This window comes from Gallinula chloropus, assembly GCF_964237585.1.
Source record: "Gallinula chloropus genome assembly, chromosome: 20".
In the NCBI taxonomy this organism is placed as follows: domain Eukaryota; kingdom Metazoa; phylum Chordata; class Aves; order Gruiformes; family Rallidae; genus Gallinula; species Gallinula chloropus.
This window is the reverse complement of record NC_140105.1, coordinates 914,130-938,649: the sequence shown is the minus strand read 5'-3', so window position 1 is coordinate 938,649 and position 24,520 is coordinate 914,130. Positions and strand designations below refer to the sequence as shown.

The 24,520-nt window shown below is 50.8% G+C and overlaps 1 protein-coding gene across 1 annotated transcript in view; it reads right to left on the bottom strand.

Annotated features, from left to right (window-relative positions):
• Positions 1–24,520, bottom strand: part of SHISA6 (shisa family member 6) — a gene marked incomplete at both ends in the record, with an annotated part of 174,351 nt that overhangs the window by 10,671 nt on the left and 139,160 nt on the right. The window contains one exon of the mRNA XM_084273520.1: positions 3,429–3,491. Coding sequence (XP_084129646.1) covers positions 3,429–3,491 — 63 coding nt within the window. The remainder of the gene's footprint in view (positions 1–3,428; positions 3,492–24,520) is intronic.

Below are 24,520 nucleotides of genomic sequence, written 5' to 3'. Positions count from 1 at the left end.
CCCAGACAGGGTCTATGGAAAAATCCTTGGCCAAATTAAAACCCTGAAGTGAAGCCATTTGTTGTTTCTGGTGGTTTGCTAAACATCTTTGAGATGGTGATCAGATGCAATGAACTGACATTAAAGTTATGGTATGAACTTCCTGCTAACTGTATTATTCAGCAACGTGCTTGTTATTTATATAGATATAAAAAATGTTTATGCAAGATTCTTTTGGTTAGCATAATTAAATATGCACTAAATATAATGAGATTAAACTTCAGTAGCAGTAAAAAAGTAAAGTATTAAGCTTTACAGCAACTGAGCCTGGGCAGTCAACATCTATTTCTGTTGCAGCTGATGCTGCACTGACTCAGTGCTGGTTTGTGCTCCCAGCCTGGCTTTTTCCTTCAGATTTTAATGTTTTTATTGGAAAATAATTTTATGTGCTTGTTTTGTATAAAGACTGAATAGCTGAGCAAGATAAATTAATGTACCCGAAGATTTACCCACCAACTTCACTGTGCTTGGAAACTACTAGAACTAGTACTTGAGTGCTCACATCCACCTTGTGCAAACAAACATCTCTACCTCTCCAAAAGCTGCTGTGGAGTTCTCTGTTTGCAGCTAAAATCTGCAGCTGATGTAAACCCAACATCTCGAGCTGAGGAAACCCACAGAACAACTCTGAGTTCAGAGGAACTGAGGTCTGGAGTCCGTCACTGAAGGGTGAGGGTTCTACAGGGGTCTAGATACCTCTGTAATGGGACATTCAGTGTCCTGGAAGTGAGTTAGGTGCACGGAGAGACCAACACCAGAAGAAAATCAACAGACTGGTTGAAGAGGTGGGGTACTCGAAGCCACGCTGGGGAACTCAGCAGGAATCAAACCCTGGTACTGCAGACTGTTGGGTAAACGACTCACTTGCCTGAGGTCTTTTCTCTTGATCTCCACTGGAAACTGTCTTCCCCAACACATCACACGGTCTGAAGGCAGGACAGGGGGGTTTCACCCCTCTTCAAGCCCCCTGTGCCAGCCAGGCAGGGAGCAAAGGGAGACGTTCTTCTCCCTCTGTGTTCGCTGTGCTGGGAACAGCACTATGCTAATTAAATGATAGCAGCCTGACAGAACAGATTATATGTGATCCCACCATTAATTAGTAGTTACTCCTTCCTGCATGGGAACAGTTCAGTGTAATCACATCAGCGATCTCATCACAAGCCTTTGCACTCAGAAGCTGTGTGCCCCAGTGGCAATCCCCTGAGCCAGGTCTGGGGCTTTTAACCCTGGGAGCCCAAAGTTGAGGCTGAAAAGCTCAGAGCACTAAGCTCAAACCTGCTTTTCCTTTTTTTTTCCTGGCTCCCTGTGAGCAGAGCTTGTCCCTATCCCCTTTAACCTGTTTCTCTGCAGATAAAACACCTGGCACAGTACCACGAGGCCGTGCTGGACCACGATGCTGACAGGCTGCAGTTGCTCACAGAGCCCATCTCAGATACTGTAAACACCAGAAATGAGTGGAGGGCAAAAAAAAGGGCAGGTTTGTCATCCAAGATCATGAGTACATCTGCTCTGGTTTTTGTTTCTCAAATACTTAAGAAAGAAAAGCAGCTGTCAGGGCCAGAGGGAAGTTGAACTGGTTTAGTGTGTGTTGTTACCCTGATAGCTCCATCATCAGGTCCCTGCTGGGACCATGTTAAAGCTTCTGGGAAGGGGCGCAGGTAGACTGGACTCATCTGGCTCTGCTGGGGCAGATCACAGAACCCAGCACGAGCTGGGCTGAAGAACAAGCTCAAGCAGAGAAGACAGTATCATTTCAACCCCATTACTCCAGCTTTTTCTTCTTCTCAGGAAAGCAAAAAAGGGAACAGGGGTATTCTGAAGAGCACTGGGGGCTGTTGGGTCAGGCTCAGGGAATGCTCCCCTGTTCCTGCCTGTGGTTTTTGGGGGATGGGAAAAAACCCTGGTCAAACCCTAATAAGGTAGTCTTCCAATTAAAATGATTTGCAGGCTGAGGAGCCTGACCCACCCTCTGGGAAGGCGAAACACCAAAGGTTTTAGGTGACCCCTTGGATGGCAATTGTTCTCCCACAGTTCTATGCTGCAAAGCAGCACAGGGTTTTCTACACAAGGACACACAACTCGTGATAAATAATCTCCAGAATCATTATCAAGACGAAGTTTAAGGATTAAAAAAACCCCAAAACTGCCAAACCAGAAAGAGTAACAAATACAGAGACACAGAGCTGCAAGAACTGTATATTGTGAGGGGATTTACCCATCACATACTGGTTCCCCAGCTGAAGGAAGGTTCCAGCTGCAGATGCTGGTGGAATATAGCACATTCAAAGGGGAGAAGGTGCAGGGCAGAGCAGAGACAAGACCAGGACAAGGTAGCAGCAGAAGAGGGAAGAAAGCAGAGAGGACACAGGGGTTCATTCAGAGGTTGGGTGGATTGCACAGAGACAGGAGAACCACTGGTTTGGGGAACCACTGATCTGGATATAGATGGTGCCAGGAAGCTGCACATGATCGGATTGATGTGGTCTGCTGTGATGCACGAAGGGACATGGAGGGGCCAATTCTTGCCATGGAGGAAGTGAAGAAACATCTCCAGGCTGGGATGAGATGATGGAAACAAAGGGGAAAACAAAGGAGTGTCATTGAATAGCATCTGAGTTCTGTAGACTACCTGAAGGATGACATAGGGCATCCCTGAGTTTATTAGGTTCAGAGCTGGATAGAGAGGTGCTGAACCCAGTGCTGAGACAAATGAAAATTGTGGGGTTTATAAATAAAGGGGATTTGGAAGGGTTTGAGAGTAACACTGGAAGTGGTTTAGAAAGAGGCACTTCATGAAAGTGGGCAGAGGGAGTCCTGAATCTTCAGCTGTCCTGCATGCTAGAAACCAGAGATGCTGTGCAGTGCATCAGGGGCTTCAGCAGGTTATCCCAACCAGAGCCATGCAAGTGGGGGATGCACAGCTTTGATTTATCTGTGAACCCAAACTCTGGCCACATATTGTTCTGCAAAATCAGCTCAGGAGCCCTTACCCATGTTTGATGCCCTTCTAACCTACCTCAAATCCACACAAGCACCACTGTAAGCTGAGTGGCTTGGCTGGCAAGATGGACTTTGCTTTTTTATAATGTTCACTGTTTTGGCCAGTTAAATCTGTCAGCACCTGGCTGATGTGGAAGGGAGGAAGGAGCAATCACACGTGGGGGAACACAAGGTCAATAGGTAGAATTACAAAGGGCTGGGCCATATTTCATTGTATGCACTAGTTAAAAATATGGTCCTATGTTTAATGTTAATGGAAATCATCACTCATGCACCATTGCCATAGGAACACTTCTATTAACATTAAACATACTTTGATACCAGTAAATATTACTGGCTGGCAGAGGAAAGTTACAACATGTGTAATTTTGCTCTTTGTTTTCTCTTACCATGTGTAGGTGTCTGGGTGGCACTGTTTAGTATCAGGTGATTATAATTTTGTTCTTGGTCATCTGAAATTCACAGAAAGAAAAAAATCCCTTTAAGAAACAGCTTAGCATACCCACTGATCTGCAGATGATAATTACAGCTCACAGCATTCACAGGAAATCTCAGCATGATTAAAGAAAGGAGAGGAAAATGCTTAAGAAAGCAGAAGATTCTGTTATGTAGCTCACTTAAAATTCCAGATGCAAGAAGAACATGATAATAGGAAACTGCTCCCCTTCTGCTGAGCCTGCAAATTAGAGTTATCTGCAAAGGTAAGAGGCATGTCCAGACTGGAACGAGCCACTACTGGTGGACCAGCATCGGTGGGGCGCTCCTGGGAACTGCTGGAACCCCCCTAACTCCACTGCTCCATCACTGACCTTTACAGAGCCCAACTACATGTAAAACAGACCCCACCACTGTGACCACCACAACAACAGCCTGTGTGAGTTCCAGGACAGAGCACACAGCTTACACATCTGCACAGGGACTGTACATCTCCCTCCCCAGGGAAGTGAGAGTCCCGCACGACCCGATGCACTCGGTGTTACATGCTGCAAGGCAGGAGGAACGGTCAGTGGCAGAAGCACTGCTACCTCTGTGGTAACTACCCTTTGGGCTGGAAAACCACTTCCCCTCTGTGATCAAACCACTACACGAGCAACTGCTGATAAACTTCCACCATCACTCATTCCCAGAGGCGCCTTCAGTACGGAATGAACCCTCTGTCCAGACCTGTACACCCTGCTAAGGGACTGCAGTAATGCAGGGTGAGAAGAGACGTCAAGCTATCCTCTTGTAGCTCATGCTCTCCTGGTGCAGGATGGGCTATTCTGAAGCTCAGCCTGCTGTTCTTAAAAAAATATCATTGATCCTTTACTTTCTTCCCAGAAGGTGGTTTCACTGGGCCTTTCTTACTGCTTGGGAGGCCAACTGCTTCTTTTCTGTCTAGCAGGGCCATGGAGAGCATCCCCCTTACTCCTGTAACAGCTCTTTATGAAACAGCTGTTACCTTGTGTCCCTTTACCTTTATTCTGCAAGATAAACAATGCCATTTTCTATGTTTCTAACATATATATGTATATAACATTATATATGTTCCTGTGTTCCCCTATAAAACCTGCTTTGCCTTTGATGATTGTTGTCCCAGCACCCTGTCCTCTCTCTATTGACCGAGCTGCTTCTCAAGCCTGGAACACCCTCTGGGACGTGTTTCTGAGACCTTACCAGTGTTGAATTTTCCCCACTCATCTCCTCTTGTTCACACAAACTTGCATGACATTTTTATCTCCCTGGTTCATGTAAAGTCTGTGATCCATTATGATTCCTTATTGCTTTTCCAAAGAACTGCTACCTGTCCAATTGTTCTTCAACACATACAAGGCTTTTCAGCATCCCTGTTTCAGTCCAGTGCATAGCATTTTTCTCCATTTAATCAATTTATTTTCAGTCTATTTCCTCAATTTGTCATCAACATTTGAAATTCTAATCCCATCCCCTAATAGACTCATGGTCATCCAAGCTTCATATTGTCTGCAAATTTAATAAGCAAATTCCTATTCCACCAGTAACAAAAAGACTAAACACAGAACCACATCAGCTCAGCCTTCCACTGACATTTAGTCACCTTTTGTTTACTCAGCCATTATGGCATCTACCCCACTGAGGTTCATTAAGAATGTGCTTCTCAAATTAATCTCACATTAACTTTCCCAGGAACTGCTGAGAAGCTTCCTAAGGTCGTGGTCCTTGAGGTAGGGTTTCTCCCTGGCCACAAAACGAAGTAAAACATGAAAATAAGATTAGCTTGACATCATTTGTTGCTGGGAAGCCCATGTTGGCTGCCACCTTATCTCGCTGGAAACTCGCCCGCCCACACAGCCCGTGTACAGCCCGTGTACAGCCCGTGTACAGCCCGTGTACCCCCAGTGTACAGCCCGTGTACAGCCCGTGTACAGCCCGTGTACCCCCAGTGTACAGCCCGTGTACAGCCCGTGTACACTCAGGATTAACACCAGGGGTTATTTATTTGGATGAGGACATGCCCTACGCTTTGGGTGCTTCCTTCTCCATCTAGAGAGCAGGCACTCATTACACACAGACAGCAGGGGCATTAGCCTGGCTACCAGTATGTGATGAGCAGACCTTCAGAGGAGACCAAGTTCACAGACACAAAGTACCCTTGAGTAAGTGGCCTACAGTCACCTAAGTTAAGAGTTTTCCTTTGGATCCTCCACTGCAGGTTACTTTGAGCAAACTAAAGCCCTGCAGTAGCTACTTTGGGGGCTTCACTTCATTTTCTCTTCCCCCATATAATCTGATTTCTTTTTAAGGTGAGGTCTGGACCAGAGGATGAGCAGGACAAACCCCTGGATAATTCTGGAATCCGTTAGCAGTCTGGTGGGGTTTGCAGAGAATGAGATCAGATGGGACAGTTTTCCTTTAGTTTCCAGCAAGAACAATAGAGAATTCTGCTCACTAATTTCTGATTTAGTTTAACTGTTTCTCTGGAAATCCTCTTTCACTCTTCAACCACCCTCACAGTAAGAAAGGTTTTCCTTGTGTTTAAGTGGAATTGAAGTGGCAGTTTGTCCCTTGGCAGTTTGTCCCTTGTCCTGTCACTGAGCACCACTGAGAAGAACCTACCTCTGTCTTAACTTACCCATCATGGTTTTCATACATAGATGAAATCCCCTGGACCCTTCTTTTCTCCAGGCTGGAGACCCATCTCCCAGCCTCTCCCATTAGAGCAGATGCTCCAGTCCCTTAAACATCTTCCTGGCCCTTCACTAGACCCATGCTCCTTTCTCCATGTCTCTGCTTATTTTAAACACCATTTATCACCTTATTTACAAGCTGTTAAACCCGGTTTTGAAAGTTGCAAACTAGGTAGTGAGTAATGAGCCTGCTGTATTTTTGAGGACCTCTCCTTGACCCCTGCAGCTGAGCATGACTGAGCTGCAGCACAGCCACTTCTTCCCCCAGAGCCTGAGCAGATGAGGGGTTTCCCCAGGAGGTCCCCACACTTCCACGCCCTTTGTGCAGCATCCTGGGGTTCCCCTGCTAGTCCCTCTGGGTTCCAGCCCTGTCTAGGGCTGCAGTCAGAGAGGGGAGCTAAGGACAGCAAGGGCTTCCAGCCTGGCTACAGCAAAGCTGATTTACAAATCAAACCACATGGCAGGAACCGTCCAAACACCCAAACTGTTGGTGCTCTTCTCAGTGAACGCTGCTTACACAGCGCAGGAGCTGACACAGAACAGGTTACACAGAGATGGAGACACCCGTGTGAGTGCAGAACAAGCGTTTCTAACAGTGCCAGACACCACTTGAGCACGTGAAGAGTTCCAGACGGGGCACAGCAGAGGTTCCTCCTTCCTGACATCAGCGTACTGACTCTTGGGTGAGGTGTGTCTGTGCTGGGGACAATGACACCTGCAGCTACATGAATGGGAACTTCAGCCTTCTGATTCTGATCAGCTTTTCCCTTCCCTTCCCTTTTTCCCCTCTAAAAAACCCAGGTGCTTTGAGGCGACTGCTTAAGAAATGGCATCCAAAATAGCCAGACCCTGAATTATTGGCATTTCCATGTGGCTGAGCTAATCAGGCATCTGAATGCAGCACTGGGCTTCATTTACCACTTCTGTAGCCTATTGTAAACACTTTCTAAGCAATAAAATGCTTTAAAATGATGGCTGAGCCTTCCTGCACCTCTTCAGGTTTAACAAGATAATGCTGTTAATTGTGAAGTGCCAGTTAGGCAGAAGCTGTCTGTTGTAGAGACAAGGATCTGAGCTCAAAGCTCTGTACTAGGAAACTCCATTAGGGAAAGAAAAGCTTCTCAGGGCTCTGAATTGCCAGGGCACAATGGGGGATTTCTGAGGGCAGCTGGGGGAGTGAGTGAGGGGGTACAGTAACCAGCAGGAAGAATGAGACCTTTTACTGGCAGAAGGGAAACCAGTGCTCCCAGCCCTGTGCAAACTGGGAGAAGGCATGTGCACAGACAGGGGTTTAAGGGCTGTTTGGTTGGGTTTGAGGTTTTTTCCCCAAGGAAAGGGGTTCAAATAGTAAGGACAGAGCAAAACCCTGCATCCCATGGGACTGGGATGGTCTGTCAGTGTGAACCCAGGAACTGCTGCTCTGGGAAGTACAACCTTCCACCCACGTGGGGAAGGGGAGTCTCAGATGGGGAGCCTTTATGGGAGGAGGAGGAGATGCTGCTGGGGGATGCGGTACTGCAGAGAGAAGTCTGTCAGTACAGGCAAACACCGAGGGACAAATTCCTGCCTAGATGGGCTTGCTGCCTTGAGCTGAGCCTTCTGCTGCAGCTACCAACCCAAGCACTCCAGAAGCTCTCCGTGCCGCTGAGTAGGACCCACCAGTAGGTACCAGTGTTGCTGAGGATGGGAGCAGGCAGCCCCATCTCCTGCCTTGCCCATGGCCCTGCCAGAGGGAGCCCATACAGCTGCCCCACAAGCCCTGGGGAAGTGTCCTGGCTGAACAGGCAGCCAGAGCGATCCCCAGCCAGGCTCAGCACCCTGCACCACCCGTGCCAGCAGCCTTATTCCTGCTGGTGACAGTGACACCCTTGACAAGGAGAAATCTTCTCCCAGGTTGAGCACCCAGGGAAGCAAGTGAGCCTGTGCATTGCTGCTGGGTCTCTGCTGCCTCTCCTCCCCCTGCTGCTTCCTCACAGTGCTCCGTGTCTCTCCATGGAGGTGACACTCAGGTGGGCTGGCATCCCCACCAGTGTCTCCTGTAGGAAGAGGTGGCTTCTGCTGTGCCTGGAGTCAGAGCTCAGGCAGCTGTGTGAGAGGGGTTCAGGTGATCTAAACTTCCCAAGAGCCCCTCTCCTCTTTGCTCTCAGCCAGAGAGGAAGGATCCCTCCATTAATCCCCTAAACTTTGCTGAGAGCACAGGTGCACTTTGAACAGACTTGCTGTAGTGTCAGCCCTGGCACCTGATGACTGACTGCAAGAAAAGACTGATAAACATGAAGCTATCATTTTCCCACTGAATATGGAGGGGGCTTTATGGTCCTGCAGCAGCTGAGTGACTCCGGTGTTGGGGCAACACCAGCTCCCTCAGATGTCTCTGAGCACCCAGAGAAGGTCAGGATCTGGCCCTGGGAACCTGAGAGGACCCACAATGGGCAACCTGCACATCTGGGTTAGCTCCGGGGTGGGATGGAGCCCAACAGCCCTTCATCCCCACCTGCTGAGGTACCCATCTCAGCATGGAAAGGAGCTCTTCTCCCCATGGCCAGGACTGACAGCCCTCCCTGGTCTGCAGCAAAACCCACTGACTGAATTCTTTGTCTCAGGGTGTGAAACTCCAGGACACTGATGAGGAAAGCTTTAAATATCCCCACAGAGTTCCCACTGCACTTCTTACCCAGTAGATCCTCTGAAACAATCTGTTTGTGTAAGGACTTAACCTTTCCTTTGGTACTTGGGTTTAGACTTCTCCAGGGTGTATTTTCTCAGTCTCAGGGATTTTGCATGTTTATTGTTAATAAAACCAAAATTTATTGTGTTCTATAATGGAAAAAAACCCAAGTGTCAGGATATGGAAAGGAAACACTGTATTTTCCAGCCTGTCTTTCCCAATAAAGTTTGTTATAAAAACTGCAAAGCAATGATATTTTTAATAGATGCCACCTCTATTGCAGATGTTTGATGGGTCTGACAGTCGTGCAATATTTTACATTACTTCTACTGTATTTATTAAAGTACTGGGAACTATTCTAAGTCCACAGGACAAATGAAATGGACTCAACAGGAGCCATCAGCCTGTGAAATACAGTTCCTTGCCTTTTGCCCCTCTGCTCTTCATAAGCATTTGCCAGCCTTCCCCCTCGTTCCCCAGCTGAGGGGATGAAACAGGTGGTTTATTCTTCTGATGACAAGATAACTGTTTGGCATTTGCACTAATGAAGAGAAAATCCCTTCCAAGAGCTGATCCTCCAGAGTACTCAAATAGGACAAAAGATTGCAGGCTTTAGGAGCAGAAACACACACAGACCCCAAAGGCAAGGAGGAACAGGGACCAAACACTGATGATGGGAACAGAAATACTCCTAGCACAAAGCATTTATCATTCTCCTGCCCCCCTCTAGCATCTTCTATTCACAGTTTGCAGCTCAGAAAGGGGAACTCTGGAATAAATGTCCTTTAACTGCTGCCGTGCTGGCAAGGGAAGCTGAGCAGGGTGCCTGGGCAGGGGGAGCTGAGCAGGGTGCCTGGGCAGGGGGAGCTGAGCAGGGTGCCTGGGCAGGGGGAGCAGGCATCAGTCCTTTGCTAGGCAGAGCCTTTTCCCATCAGCACTGGGCAGAGTTGGGGGCAGAAGGCAGATCCCAGCGCTGAGAACCATCCCAGGGAATGGACTGGGGAGTTGGTGGGAGGGAAGGGGCTACTCCCCTGGTCCCCTCCCGAGGGAGGTCGGTCCAGCCAGCCAAGATGCTGCAGCACCTTCTCTGAGTTGATGAGCATATGAATACTTAACCTAATAGATCATTAAATCCCAGCTGTCTTTCATGTACATTAGCCAATAACTAATTACTTCTTGCTTCTATGCTATGAGTATCCTGCTTGCAGAGTGTTTCTGCACCTGGCTGAGGATACCCAAACAAGCTGACCCCTCAGGAAGGGGCTGTACCAAGGGGCACACCAGAGCTGGAGCTTCTAGTCAAGCCCCTTGTCAGTCATCAGAGGAGCTGGAAATGGCAGATTAAAGGCTGTCCCCAAACCTTTAATTCCATATTCATTATGTCAGGGTTTTGTTCTCCCATTCCAGCCTATTTTTCAACTGTAATCCTGTGACTCATTCATTGAACAGGATGCTCAGGGAATAAGGCAGCTATTCAGGAGTTATTTTAATCCTCATTAAGCGGTGAATGGCCTGTTCTTTAGTATCCCACGCCATCCAAATCCTGCACTGATTATGGAACTGTTATTTTCCATGCAGGCTTTCCTCTAACACTCATCTAAGCCTCACAAACAGCTTCCTGACTCCCATCTCAGGTAGGATGGGGTCTGTCAGCCCAGGTTTAAGCTGAACCAGAGAGTGGTTGTACTTACATCTGCTGCAAGGCTTTATTACTTTTGAGGAACAGCCCTGGAACACTCAGGTCAGATTTTTCACATCACACAGGGGATTTTTAATAGGATTTTGCAAGCATAAATCAGATGCTAATTAATCATGTTGCTTGTGTGGGGAAGGTAAGGCAGGTGCAACTGTTCCTGGATGCAGCCAGGTGGAATCGTGTCCCTGCAGCCACACAGGTACATGAGGAGGACTGGAAGTGCTTCCCCCAGCCCAGTGCAACCCCAGGCTTGCTGCTGTCCACCCCAACCCTGCCTGCCCCCACAGAGCACCCCCTGCCTGACCATAGCTGGAGCCCAAGGCTCCTGAAAGTCGTGTTGCAGGTGTTTGAAACTTAAGGAACAAGAAAGGAAAGTGCCTTTGAAAGGCTTTGATTACCTGGCTAGCTCAGCTTCCTCCAGGCCTTTCCCATGAGGCAGACCCTGCTGTTCCATCACCCTCAGCAGAGGCTCCCAGGAGTCCCCCAGCATCCTCCCACAGATGCTCCCCCCTGCCCGCCCCGCTGTGTCCCCTCCTGAGCCATCACTGAGGGCAGCCCAAGCTGTTCCCATCAGCATGGTCGCACAGATGCTCCAATGCAGTGGGCAGTGTCCATTTGCTAATTTAAGACTATAGGAAATGGCTTAAATGAGCCCTAAGACATCCGTGGGGCAGGGGATGTAGGTGGAAAATACCCATCAGCACAGGGCACTGAGGTTCTGGAGGTTACATCTGACCTCTCAGAAAACCAGCACAGCCCACTGAGATACACCAAAACCAGGTGGAAGATAGTCCTTCTTCCCCCAGCATCTGAGGGAGGATGGGTGGCACGAGGGGGCCTGTCTCATACAGCAGGGCTTCAGGTTCACTCGTACCAATGTGCCTCCTCTGCCGAAAGCACAAACTCACAGGCTCATTCAGAGCGGATTCTCTTCCTCCCACACACCCCTTCTCTCCAGTGATGGAAGCAGTAACCCATAAACCATGCCCACTCCTGAGCTCCCTGCACACAGGCTTGTTTCTCCTTCCCAGCACGCTGATGTAGCTACTCACTGACTCTTCCAAAAGCATCAAAGCACCGAGCTGCAAAAGCAAACTGTCAGGCAGAGCTCGCTGTGAGGGAAAGGCAACTTCTGTTCTCAAGCCACTACAGCTAAAAAACACACCTACAGAAAGACAGACCCACAAGAAGAATATTTCCCACTCTTGGCTAGGATGTTATTTTAGAAACCAGCACCACTGCAGTGAAGAGAAAGGTTACACAGCACTCCCAGTATCCTTCTCCAAGGAAACCGATACGTTCTGGAGCATCTCTGGTGTGGCTGTTTTTCTTGAGGAAGAAATGGGTTTTTCCTCTGTGTAGATAATGAAGTGTGAGGTCTGTGGGAAAGGGCAGCTCGTGCCCAGGTTAACAGAGCCTTTGGAGGAGAGACATATCCTGCATGGGAGTCTGCCAGCAGCAATGGCATTGCTTACAGAGAGCTGCAACTACAGTGATCCCCCCACCCCAAACAGGAATGCTTGGACTCACTTTTGATCTGGAGTTTAAAATCTCATTTATATTTGCTCTGTTTTCCTTTCCTTCCCTTCTCTCTCCTCTTCCTTCCTTCCCTCCCTCCCTTCCCTCTTTCCTTCCGTTTTCCCTTTCCTTCCCTTCCCTCTCCTCTTCCTTTTCCTTCCTCCTTTCCTTTCCCTTCCTTTCTCCTTTCCTTTCCTTCCCTTTCCTCACACATTCCAGTGTAAATCAGCACACAGAAGTGCTGAAATGAACAGAGGAAACCCAGATGAAGAGAAGGAACAAGGACTTGGTTTTGGGGAGAGGGAGCTCTGCGCTGCTGGTGTCAAACCCCACAGGACAAACCCGGCTGCTGTTGACAGTCAGTGCCTGGGATCCCCTCTGTGTTTGAGAACTTCACACTGACACTCCAAACACCAAGTAATTAGATAAATATGGACTAGTTTCCTCCAAAAATCAAACAGCTGAGCAGGCTGCATGACTAACATTAGACAGCGATGCACAAACAGCAGCTGGGAGAGCGGCCCTGGCTGCTAACCTCTGAGACACGCTCCAAACACGCAGCTCACGGTGAAAACATATGGCCAGAGGAGAACAGAATGTGTCCTTTAAAGGGCACTTCTGAGGATGAATTCGATTTTAGAAGATATAAATAGTATGGGTTTCTGAAGCAGGATTAGTTCAATGCAATCTTTGGTGGAACACAGCCAGCCAGTGCACAGTCAGAGGGGGAGATAATTATGCTAATACCTTTGGAGAAAACACATGGTTGTTTGTAACCCCATGGTATTGGCAGGAGGGAGAAGGAAAGGGAACATAAAGTCCTCCCCCCACCCCTATTTTTCCCTTTTTCCATGAAGCATAAAGAGAAACAAGGCCTGAGGCTGAGGTCTCTGCAGGCAGGGCTCTCCAGCCCCTGGAGCAGGGCTGGGCTGCGCTCCCACTCAGAGTGGGAGGCAGAGACCTGTTCAGTGCTGCGTGCCAGGGCACAGCCAGGTGTGCCTGCCTGACCCCCTCCACACTGAGGAGACACAGGATGTAGCAGAAAGCCAAAGTCAGAAGCCTCCTTGCTTGCCCCACTCCCAGCATGATTCACACTTAAAAAAGCCACAACATAGTTGGATTCCCATGGAGGCCACTGGCTCAGGTGTGTGTCCTGTCACCCAGGGTGCTGCAGGAGGGCAGTGAGGAGCCTGGGCTGCCAACCTGCACCAAGCAGAGCCCTCCAGGGCTTTTCAGGGCTTTTCCAGCCTCTGTTCTGGCTTAGGACTGATAAATATGCCACCCTATAACCAACATGACAATCCAGACAAGCATGCTCTTAACTCCTCAGATGACTTTAAATCACACTCAAGTCACACAGAATCACAGAACGTGAGGGGTCAGCAGGGACCTCAAGAGACCCTCTAATCCAAGCCCCTGCCAGAGCAGGATCACCAAGATTGGGTCACACAGGAACAGATCCAAGAGGCTTTGAATGTCTCCAGAGAAGGAGACTCCACAGCACCTCTGGGCAGCCTGTTCCCAAGGCACAGCCAGCCCCAAGGCGTTTGTGCTCTGCAGGACAGGGCTGTGCCAGGGGCTGGGACAGGAACACATCTGTCACCAATGTCTAAAGTTTCTTTTGTTCTTTTTGCTGACTTCTGGCATTTTCTATTCCTGGATGGGGGACTTGTTTGCACACTCGTTACCTGCTCAACATGGCTTTGGGCCAGTCCTTTAGAGCCAATTAAGACCCAGATACAACCTAACACTGATCATATTCTTAACTTTAAGCATGTAAGTGAAGTCACCAGCACTAATCAAGCACTTAGAATGAACCACAGGCAGAAGTGCTTTACAGAGGCAAAGGGAAAGTGGCACTGTGCTAAGGAAGTGCTGCTAAAACCCATCCCATATCCCAGCAGCAATTAAACAGATGGTTAACTTTAAGCGTCTGTTTAAGCCTAACTGAAGTCACATTAAACAGTGGCTTTCAAAACAGCACTTCTGGAGAAATATCTGTATATGACAGTGTCAAGATCTCATTTTTAACTGTTAATTATCTTCTTTGCTCTTGCAGTGCTTCTGTTGCACGGGGCTTGATGCTCCTCTGCAGGAGCTGAGGACAGGTGTAGTAACTGACCCCCCCCAGAGCTGTGTTCCTCCTTGGATGAATCACAGACCCTTGGATATTTTACACATGCTCATTATTTTAATGTTTTTAAAAATAAGTATTTCACTTAAAAGCCTTTTCCGTGTGTTGTAATTACAAATTTTCTGCTTGGCCAATTCAAGACCAGCCACAATGACTAAATACTTATCTTTAAGGGTTTTTTGGGGGGGGATGTTACATTTGTAAGTCTCAGAGCAACTAAAATGTTGGGAAAATTGCTTTACTGTTAAAGAAGGAACAAAGTAATTTAAAAATTAAAAAATCCCAGATGTGCTTAGAAGGACTTGCTTTCTTTTTTGGGTCAACATCAGCAGGGGCAGAGTGTGATCTCTCTGTAGGTGCAGTACCAGCCTTACCCAGACCTTAAAGTCCAGCTATTCCAGGAAACCTGCCTTGATTGCAGTGTTCTGAATTCCACTGAATGATCTCTAAGTGATTAATCTGTCTGTACTGACAGAACGTGCAGTATTTATCACATATTTTCAGCATTCATCATATTTAATCTTATTTTTATATGTGTATCACATATTTACAGTATTTATCATCACATGCTGCTCAAACAGGTCTTATTCTGGGAAATCCTATGCTAAGTGCTGCAGCAGCATCATTAAAACCAGCACTGCTGGTTGTGCCACCCTGGCATCTCTTCCCATAGAAAGTGAGCATCCCCTGAAACAAATGTCCCTGTGTCCAATCACCCCAGGTTTAGCAGGATGCAGGATTTTGTGATACACCCTTGAAGCCCTGGGCTCTTCGTTTGACTAGGCAGGACTTCTGCCTGTCTTTTCATTGAAGGGAGATGGCTGGTTCCTTTCAGGTAAAGAGGAGGCAGCCAACTGCACTCTGAAGGCCCCAAAGGTGAAATGCAAACAGAAGGCAGCACCGTTTATTCTTTTGGAACCTGGGGTTTTTAATCCCACCTCAGATTTGCTCCCAGATCCCATTTGTGGTTCCTTCAACACGTGTGGTTGGTAATACTGAATCTCCCCTGGTAACTTATGCAATGTTTACTACCTGTCTGTACTGAAACCTGGCGATATGGCAGAGGGGAATATTTATAGCAGCACCAACTCCTCTCCTGTAGGTAAAGCAATTTCTATTTATTTACTCACTCGCTGCTTTCCCTGGGAATACTTGTGCTGGAAAAGCTGATGCTCAGCTATGCTTGCTGGAACACACAGCTTTTTTATTGTTTGGTTTCTTATTTTTCACTTTATATTCCTGCACCAAGCTCACCAAGACCAAACACAGCAGCTCTGTGGTCATGTTAACAGGAGGTAAGTGGGTGATGCTCCTGAAGGAAGTGGTCTGTCTTCCTTCCTTCTCAGCCCTCAGCCACAGGATTCTCCTGCCTCTCCTGTGCCCGTGTCAGTGTGTATATGACCTTGCAGAGATTTCTCTCTTCTGTTTGCTTGTTTCTCTCATCCAGGTGAGGTTTTGGCCAGGTCAGGTTCCTGGTCTCCCAGGTGGGAGGCAGGGTGAGGTGGGAGTGAGGATGCAGCTGCCCCTTTCAGGAGGATGACATCAGATGGAAGGACTGGGGTGGTGTGCTAAGAGACTGCTTTACTTCAGTAATTCTGGTCAAAACCTGAAGCTGCTCCAGGAACAAAGCCTCCACCAGCACACAGCCCATGCCCTCACAAGAAAGGTCACAGCCACATTTCCATAAGATAAACGATCTTTGCCCAGGGTGGGGCAGTGATTTCCAGGTAGGACCCCAGTGCCTGAAAGCCTGCAAGAACCTCCCATTCAGCTCATGGACCACCATGTGGATGGAGGAAGATCTGGGCCCAGCTGGACCAAAGCATTTCAGTGTGCTTGAATGTGGGAGGCAGTCCTGACCACAGCCCTTGGGTGAAATATCCCTGGGATATGGGATCCCAAGGAATCACACTGCTTATGGTGTCCCTGGAGAGGGGGGACAGTAAAGATATGAAGCAGGGGACAAAGAAAGCTGAACTACAGACAAATTCAAGCATGGTGTGCCAGGAGAGTGGGATGAAAAGGGCTGGAGGCAAGCAGGGTTTGCCTGGAGTAATCTCAGGAGAAGACATTTGGAGTGATATTTACACAACAAGGGTGTCTGTCCCCCCTGTGCTGCTCTGGCTCTTCCTCCCCTGGGACTGAGATGTGTGGTGCTCAGCCACTGTTTGGGGACGAACCACCACACACCACTGGCTCTTTTCCCTTCTGCAGCCCTGTTTCCCTGTGCTGGGGAGCTCAACTAGACCAGGACACGGATCAACCCAGACTTTGGGTTCGCTGCATCACTGCCACATCCCGGCTGCCCCGGGACGGTGCTGGTGGGGTGCAGGGGCAGTGGGAGGCAAGGCTGCACCTGCACTTGTGTTAAGCACCAAAACCCCCCAGGCTTAGAACAGTGGGGCTGTGAGCTGAGATCTGCTGACCCACAGCCTCTCCCGAGCAAGAGCTGCGATCAGCTGTCAAACCCCAACGCTTGGGCTGTGGTCACGTTTCACGGCTCTCTCACAGCTGCCTTGCAGCGCAGAGCATCCCTAACCCGGGTGCAGAGCAAGGAAGTGGCCGTTAGATGGCAAGCTGCTCTCTGCCGAGCGCTCTCTCCAGCCGGGTGCCTGCTCAGGGCAGGAGCTGGGAGCACAGGCTGGGCTGCACCCTGCGCTGGGGGGGCAGGGACAGGCGAGGTCTTCAGTGTCTCCTACAGGAATCAACATCTGAACAAGTGTAAAACCAGCATCCTCGAAGGGAAGGGGCTGCCCTGGACTGGAGATGAGATGAGACAGTATCTGCTACAGGGAAGTGTAGCTGGACTCTTCAGAGCCACTCCCCATCTGCTCAGAGATGTCCTTGCTCAGTTTTGGTGCAGTTTCCCCCGAGCTGCCACGGCTGGGAGCAGCCTCCGAGCAGCTGGGCTCCCCTGGGTCCTGCCAGCCCCACTCCCCAAAGACCTGCAAGGCCACTGCTGCCATCCTGCCAGGACCCTGCAGCCCTTGCAGGGGATGTGTCTCACACAGGCCATCTGACCCCCAGACCGTACATCACCCTGTTCAGACCACTCCGTGGCCAGCCCTGGGATGCCACGTTCCCAGGACACTCAGGTATTTCTCTGCCATGGCCACTCACCACCCACGATCTACAGAGTCTTTGCAAAGGAACCTGAGCATCACTCCCCTGAGCTCAGCCATAGGGTGACGAGCCCTGGGGAGTCCTTGGGGACCCCAGCTCTGCTACATACTCAACACTGATGTCTCCTAGTTGCTCTCCAAGCAGAGCAGCCCCCACTGCTGCACCCAAACAGATGAGAGGATGCTCTGGCAGCCTCCAGAAAAGTGGTCCGGAGTATCTGAGGGACATCCTTCTCCTCCCCACCTTCACCTGCCCTGGAATCCTCCCAGGAAAGGCACCAGGCAGTGCTTTCATCTGCATTTGAAAGAGAACCCCCTGCACCCTGGGAAGCAGGAGCACAATTCAGAAGGGCTAATGTAATTGCTTTGCCTTTTCCATCAGGGAAAGTTCATTCAAATTCTGATCTCATCTCCCCCTTCTCCCCCCCGCCCCCCAAATCTGTCTGGGGAGGGATGCCTGGAGGGATGTCTGGAGGGATGCCTGCAGCCCGGATGTCCCGGAATGAGGGTCCCCCCCCCCCCCCCCCCCGTGCGGTGCAGTCCCTCCAGAACACTGCCAAAGCCCCAGGTCTGCCCTCCTGCCCCAGAGGACTTTGCTGCCTGTGGACAGGGCTGGCAAAGGCAAGAGGAGCCTCCAGCACTCTGCTTGGCAAGAGGATCACACTTCTACCTGGGGTGGGTGGCCAGAGCAGAGGGGTCGTGCTTGTCCTGGGACACGTGTCCTCTCCACACTCTGGTCCCGGATCCCTTGACTTGCTCTGCCAGGGTGCAGGTAAACCCAGGGACCCACATGCTCTGGGAAGCAGCTGCCTGCCTTGCTCTGCCTGGAAGAGGGCGATACCCTTACTTATTAATGCCACCAGACACTGACTCTTCACATTATTATTCCCCCTTGTATTTTTTCACTCTCCTGGCTTTTGGCTCCACAGCTTCTGCATCTCACCCGGGCTGGGGAAAAACATCTAAAGGTTTAGACTTTGGCCTTTTAATGCTAATGACTGTTTCTTGTTGTGCAAAGGAGCAACGATGGGGGAGTGGATACAAGATCAAGCAGATCTGACCACGAAAAATGTTCGGGCTGGAAATTAGAAGGTCCTGACCAAGCCACCCACTGCGGCTCTGAAACGCATCGGGTAAGGGGGAAAGAGATGAGAAGAGTGAGGCCTTTAAGGGGGAGATGGACGAAGGAGCAGAGACTGTGATGGCAGCTTGTAATGGATCAGTGACACCTTCAGAGCCCGAAGAGCCTGGGACAGTGTCAGAGAGGCAGCAGCATCCCCAGCAGGCAGCTGGGATGCAGGGTGAGCAGCGGCACCTCTCCGTGCTGCTCGCTGGAGCCCGGCTGGGAACAGACCCCCCAGCACCACTTGGGATTTTTCCTATTTCTCCTCTCCCGGATATTTTGCATTCTGCAAGTGAAGCACTGAATCGTGATTCATTAGCTCCTGACCAGAATGCAAAGGCTGGGCCTGGCAGCCAGGGCAGGGCTGAGGAAAGAGCCGCGATTCCCCGGAGCTGCCCCTCCGGCCCAGGCTGGGGCTGTGCTGGGGCTGCGACCCCACCCGGGCTCAGCAGGCTGCCCCAGCCAGAGGCTGACACCTCAGCACGGTGGGAGCTGGGGAACGGTGAATGAACACGGCATCTTACACAGAATTTGGGCACACTTGGAAAACCACCCAACCCTGTTGCTTTACATCTTCAGCAGGCACCAGCAGCCCCTCTGCTGCGGGTGGGACGCTGCAGCCCTTCAGCAATCCCTGACAAGGCTAAAAACAGACGAGTGGGAGCAGAGTCACCCTGAGCACAACTTGCTCCAGGACACAACTGCTGAGACGTCGGCACAGGCAGCAGCTCCCCAGCCTCTTGGGAGGCAGGAGCATGATATGGACTGAGAACAGCGTTTGCAAGTCACACAGAGCGATGCCTGAGACGAGAGTCTCTCGTGCAGGAACATATCCTGGGTGCATAAGAAGGCCTAGAAGATCATCTAGCCTTCCTCTGGTCTGTCTCCCCTCCCTCTGTGCTCATCCCTCTCTCACTGTGCAGAAGAGCTCCGTTCTCCAGCACAACATGGGCTGCAGGCAACAGGGAGAAAGGCAGAGGGGTGAGGCTGGAGGCTGCAGCACCCTACGGGCTGAGATGTGACCTGCCCCATGGCAGGAGCTGTCAGGATCCATCCCCTCCTCTCCATTATCTCCCCACCCCTGTGCAGTAAGAAGCAGAGACAGCAGGGTGGGTCATGGCACAGAGCTGCAGCGATGCTTAGGGCAGCATCGTCATCTCCCAGCGAGGGGAGGGTAGCTGGCCTGGGCAAGGCTGGCTGGGTTGAGCTGCAGGGTGGTGTGGAGAGAGGGGATGTACTGGGGAGGGGGGTACACAGGGAACCCCTGGATGAGGTGAGGAAGGGCTCGGGTTGGGGCAGGGGCTCCTTGGTGCCAAGTGAAGCACAGAACTGGCAGCACCATGGGGAGTTTTCCTGATAAAGGGGATATGGTGGCTGTGTCTGGGAGAGATGTAGAGGGATGGCTGAGTATGCCCAGGTGGGAAGTTCCAGAACCAGCCTCACCAGGGTATGACCTGGTGAGAGTGTCACACTCCTGCAACCCCAGGTCTCCCCCTCCCCACACTACTTTGGGTCCAGGAGGCTCCTGGCACTCCATGGCATTGGTGTGGTTTGGATGGGCTCACATGCTGCCTTCTGCTGCAGCTCAGACACCCGTGTGTCAGGGATGGATCAGCCTGGGGGGTGAGACTCTGCCATGTGCACCCTGTGGGCTTCCTGGGCACGGCCACCATCCAGTGCCACCAGCTGTCTCTCTGCTGGAGACAAACACTGCCTGTCCTTGGGGACAGGGACAGCCTAACCCTGCTGCTGCTCCACCATGTCCTCCAAAGAGCTGTTACTCACTCTGTACTGATGGTCCTGAGGACTCTGCAGCTGCTGTGTCCCATCTGCCACTGCAGAGATGCCAGCAGGTAGAATAATGGTTTCTGGGGAGCAGAAAGGCTCTGGCAGCATCTACAGTGAGGGTAGGTGTGACAATAGGACACTAAGGTCTGTTTCAGAGTCCCATGCAGTGACAGGGCTCTTCTAACTTTGCACAGGGGCTCAGAACAACCCTTTTGCATCAAGCCAGACTCCCAGCAAGCTCAGGGAGGGTTTCACCCTGCAAGATGGAGTTTCCATACCTGAGCATCTCCCCACACAGATCACACCCCTTTAGATCTCCTATCAGTCTCACAGCACAGCCCCAAACCCCTGCTGGCACAGAGAAGGTCGCCTGGGGACCTGTCACCTGTTTTCTCATGTCCCTAACAAGACAAGAGGAGCACAAGCTCCTCACTGGATGTGCAGAGCCCCTCACAGCACACACCTCCCCTCACGGCAGGGACAAGAGATCCTTGGGAAACCCAAGCCCCAGTGCTACTGGGACCTGGTGTGTGGCTGGAGGTGGGACTTGCTGCCAGGGCCCAGCAGCCCCCACACGAGTTGGGTGCTGCTGCTTTCAGCACACCAGGTCCCCACAGAGCTCTGCCTTTCAGAGTCCCGTGGCAACTCCCACCTGTCAGCCCCAGCCTTGTCCTGCTCCTGCCTGTCTCCAGTCCCTGGTGATCTAGAAGCCCTTCCTGTGCTTTGCACACTGCAGTCCAGAGAGCTGCATCTCCTGACAGGGCTGAGGGGGGCTCTGCTCACAAACATTCCCTCCCAGATCCACCCCCCTGCTTTGAGGGCTGGAGGAGGGACAGTGTAAGCAGAGCACAGAGGCATCAATATTTCAGAGCTCCTAATGCAGTCTCTCCATGAACTGTCTCTGCTGCTCTCCTGGGCGTCCCTCTTGCTGGATAAATCATCAGCAGGGACACCAGACAGGACTCTGCTGTGTTCAGGCTGACAGCAGAGGCCAGTGACATCACCTAGTCCCTGTCAGGAAGCTGCAGGAGCTGCTGTCTAACAAAACCCTCACTTGTTCTGCACCGTGGGCTTCCCAGTGCTGTGTGCCCACCCTGTCCCCGTGGTGCCAGAGCCCTGTTGTGAGCACAGAGCTGTATCTAAAGCCAGGCAGCCCCCCAGACACTGTGTTTTCCATGACTTTCCTGTCCCTTCCCACACAACATGTATGAGGCTGCATCTTTGATGCACCTTGTTATCTGCCACATGTGACACAGCTCTTGCCACCACCCACTGCAGCCCCTGGTGCCCCTCCAGACACGTCCTGCACACATCCCCAAGTCACCTGGCACCTCCTGCTCCCCTTCCACACTGTTTTTCCAGTGAATGTGCTTAGGAAGGACGGTCCCAGCCAAGACACAACAGTGTTTCCAGCAGGGGTGTGGGAGATGGGTAACTTGTTCTGTGAATACTGGGCACAGGGTGAATGAACTGGCCAAAGTCCCCCCACAAGGGCTTGAAAACAGCCAGGAATGGCACAGGCAAAGGATTCTGCCCAGAATGGACCAGGAGGTGCACAGACCTAACCACTGGGTATGAAGAGGTGGGAACCACCACCCCTTCACCTTGTACTCAAGTAACAGGCACAGTTACATCCTCATTACAGTCCCAACTTTGTCAGGGCTCTTATGCTTTTGGGTTTTTTTCCCTGGATACACCACATCCTAACAACTGAAGGGTGCCCCCAGCTGCACCCCAGGACACCAAGGCCCAGCCCTGCTTCACTTTTCTTACAGGGATCAGTGGATGGAGACTGATCCATGAGGAGCAGCCAGTGAGGGGAACCCCAGCCAGGCAGTAGTTCTATGTATAGAACAGAGCTGTTGCCCAGCACTGAGCACAGTGGTCTCCCTCCCTCCTTGCCCTCTGGTTTACTTGGACCTCCTGAACAGTCCTTTCAAAGCAGAGATCAATCAATCCCCACAAAACTCCCCCCCAGCCTCAGTACTGCCCTGGAGGGAGACGCAGGGACGATGCTGTGAGGACAACCCCAGCACTGCTACCCACCCAGTCAGGACTGTGATCACCACCAGTGATCAGGGCCCCTCTCCCTGAGGACAACAAGCCTCAGAGACATAATTTCATGCTCTTGCTGTCAGCTGCCTTGCACAATTTATCTTCTCATTACCTCTTTAACAGCATTGACTGATCAAGGAAAATAACTCTTGTGATGGAGACGTTGGCTGTGGAATAAAGCAGTGAGTAATATTACTCTGCAGCAATATATATGCTAAGTTTCTGCAGCCAGTGCCCAGAGGAGACTGTGAAGGCAAAGGACAACTGGTTCCCAGTGTCCAGTGGGCTGCTGGTATTCAGTGGCCCTTCTCTTTGGCTCCTGTAAAGTGACTGTAAGTCAAGCAGCTTTATCAGGGGAGTGAAAGCTGGTTGGCTGGAGAGGAGAGGGGACAGAGAAGGGTTTATCTGAGATCAGTACCAGGTAGCACACCACAGACTGCCATGTTACAGCAGATGTTTTGGGAGGATTCAGGTCTTTTGGGTGCTCCCTGGGTGGCCTGGTGCCCTCTCAATGGGGCACCACTGTGACCTCCAGTTATGAAGTGAGAGGAAATGACCCTGAACATGAGACACTAACAACGAGGCAGGAGTGAGCATGTAGCTCATGCTGTGTGCAGAGGCACTGCTTAGGTAGGACAGCTTTCCCCAGTCACCTGTAACCATGACACACACCTGTGCAGGTGCAGTGATGGGAGGTGCTCACTGTGCTGCTTTCTCAGTTGATGCTGCTGTTACCAGAGCCCCTGCTCAGCCCAAGAGCTGCTTCTCTGCACAAACCCTCCCCTTCCCCAGCATCCCAGAAGCTCCTGCACAGTTCAGCCCTGGACAGTGCTGTAGCATGCTAGGGCAGCTCTGGTACTCCTTCTCCAAGGGTCCACTGCTTTCTGCCTCTCACTGAGCAAGTGAGGATGCTCATGGGCACCCCCAGCTCTGTCATCTGGCAGAGGAACAGAAGTGCTTTGCTCATGGAGTCTCTGTCTGCAGAGAAAGCCTCAGCATTTGCCCTGGGCAGCAGACAATTTTAATGTTAAACTTCACTTCGCTGTGAACTCAGCTCCCACTGAAAAGAGTCTCACAGATGCTTTGAACAGCTCAGTGCACACTCAAGCCACTGGAATGGTAAAGGCACGAGGAGATACCTGGCTTGGGATGCAGCCCCTGAAACAAGGAGGCCATTCACAGCCACCATCCCTGAGCTGAAGTGCTGCTCCCTGAGATGGAACCATGACCACTTTGCTCTTTGCCTCAATCTTCCTGAAAACAAAGTTCTCAGGGCTCAGATGTAGCTTGTGCTGGAGGGTCTGGGATGCCCTCCCAAGCCTGGTGACCCAGTTCAGCATGGTGCCAAGGCACTGGTGCAGGCACTAAGTCTGAATCCTTGGCCAGCATCTCCAGCATGATCTTGCCCATTAACTCTGCATAAACAAACAATCACTTATAACGTCAGGGAAAATAATCTCACCCCTAATCACTGATTAGAAATGTTTGCTTATGTCTGGATATTTATAGCCTACAAGAGGTAAATGTCACCCTCATTGCCTACATTGCATGGGGGATATTGTTTAATTAGCAATCACAGCCTCTGGGCTGCTGCTGTTTGGAATGGGAGATGAGTGCTGCTGTGCTTTATTTACCCTTCCTCCTCCTTCTCCTGTGCTTGTTCAGGAGTGGAATGTGGCCTTTCTTACCTGCAGCTGCTCCCAGACCCACAGAGCAAGGTGGCCCTGCCTTGAGATCCCTCCTCCTGGCCCTGTTTCTCACAGACCAGCCACAGATATCCTGCTCAGTCCCCAGCTGTGATTTATGCCACATTTCGTGACCACTGTGCCAAAGCCCCTCAAGCTGGTCAGCCACAGCCCTCCAGCACTGTTGTTCTTCCTAAGGACCTTTTGGCAACCATGATGGAAGAGATAAGAACCACCATAAGATCCTGCTGACAGAAATGCCTCAGCCTTCCCAAATTTGAGGTGGACTTCAAGGCAGGTAGTTCCTTATGGACTTCCAGCCTAAGCTATCTGAGACCAGTGGTTAGACCAGGGCACAGAGGAGAATGACCTGGAGAAACCCTTACCTGGAGACCAGTTGTGATCCGAGCTCTGAAACCCAAAGATAATGGAGGGAGTCAGGGGTTTAAGGCCAGCGACCAAAGCTCAGGTGCCTGACCTCCTCACACACCCAGAGAGCTGACAGGACCTAGAAGAGCAGGTAAGAAGGACCTCTGAAGTCTCAGG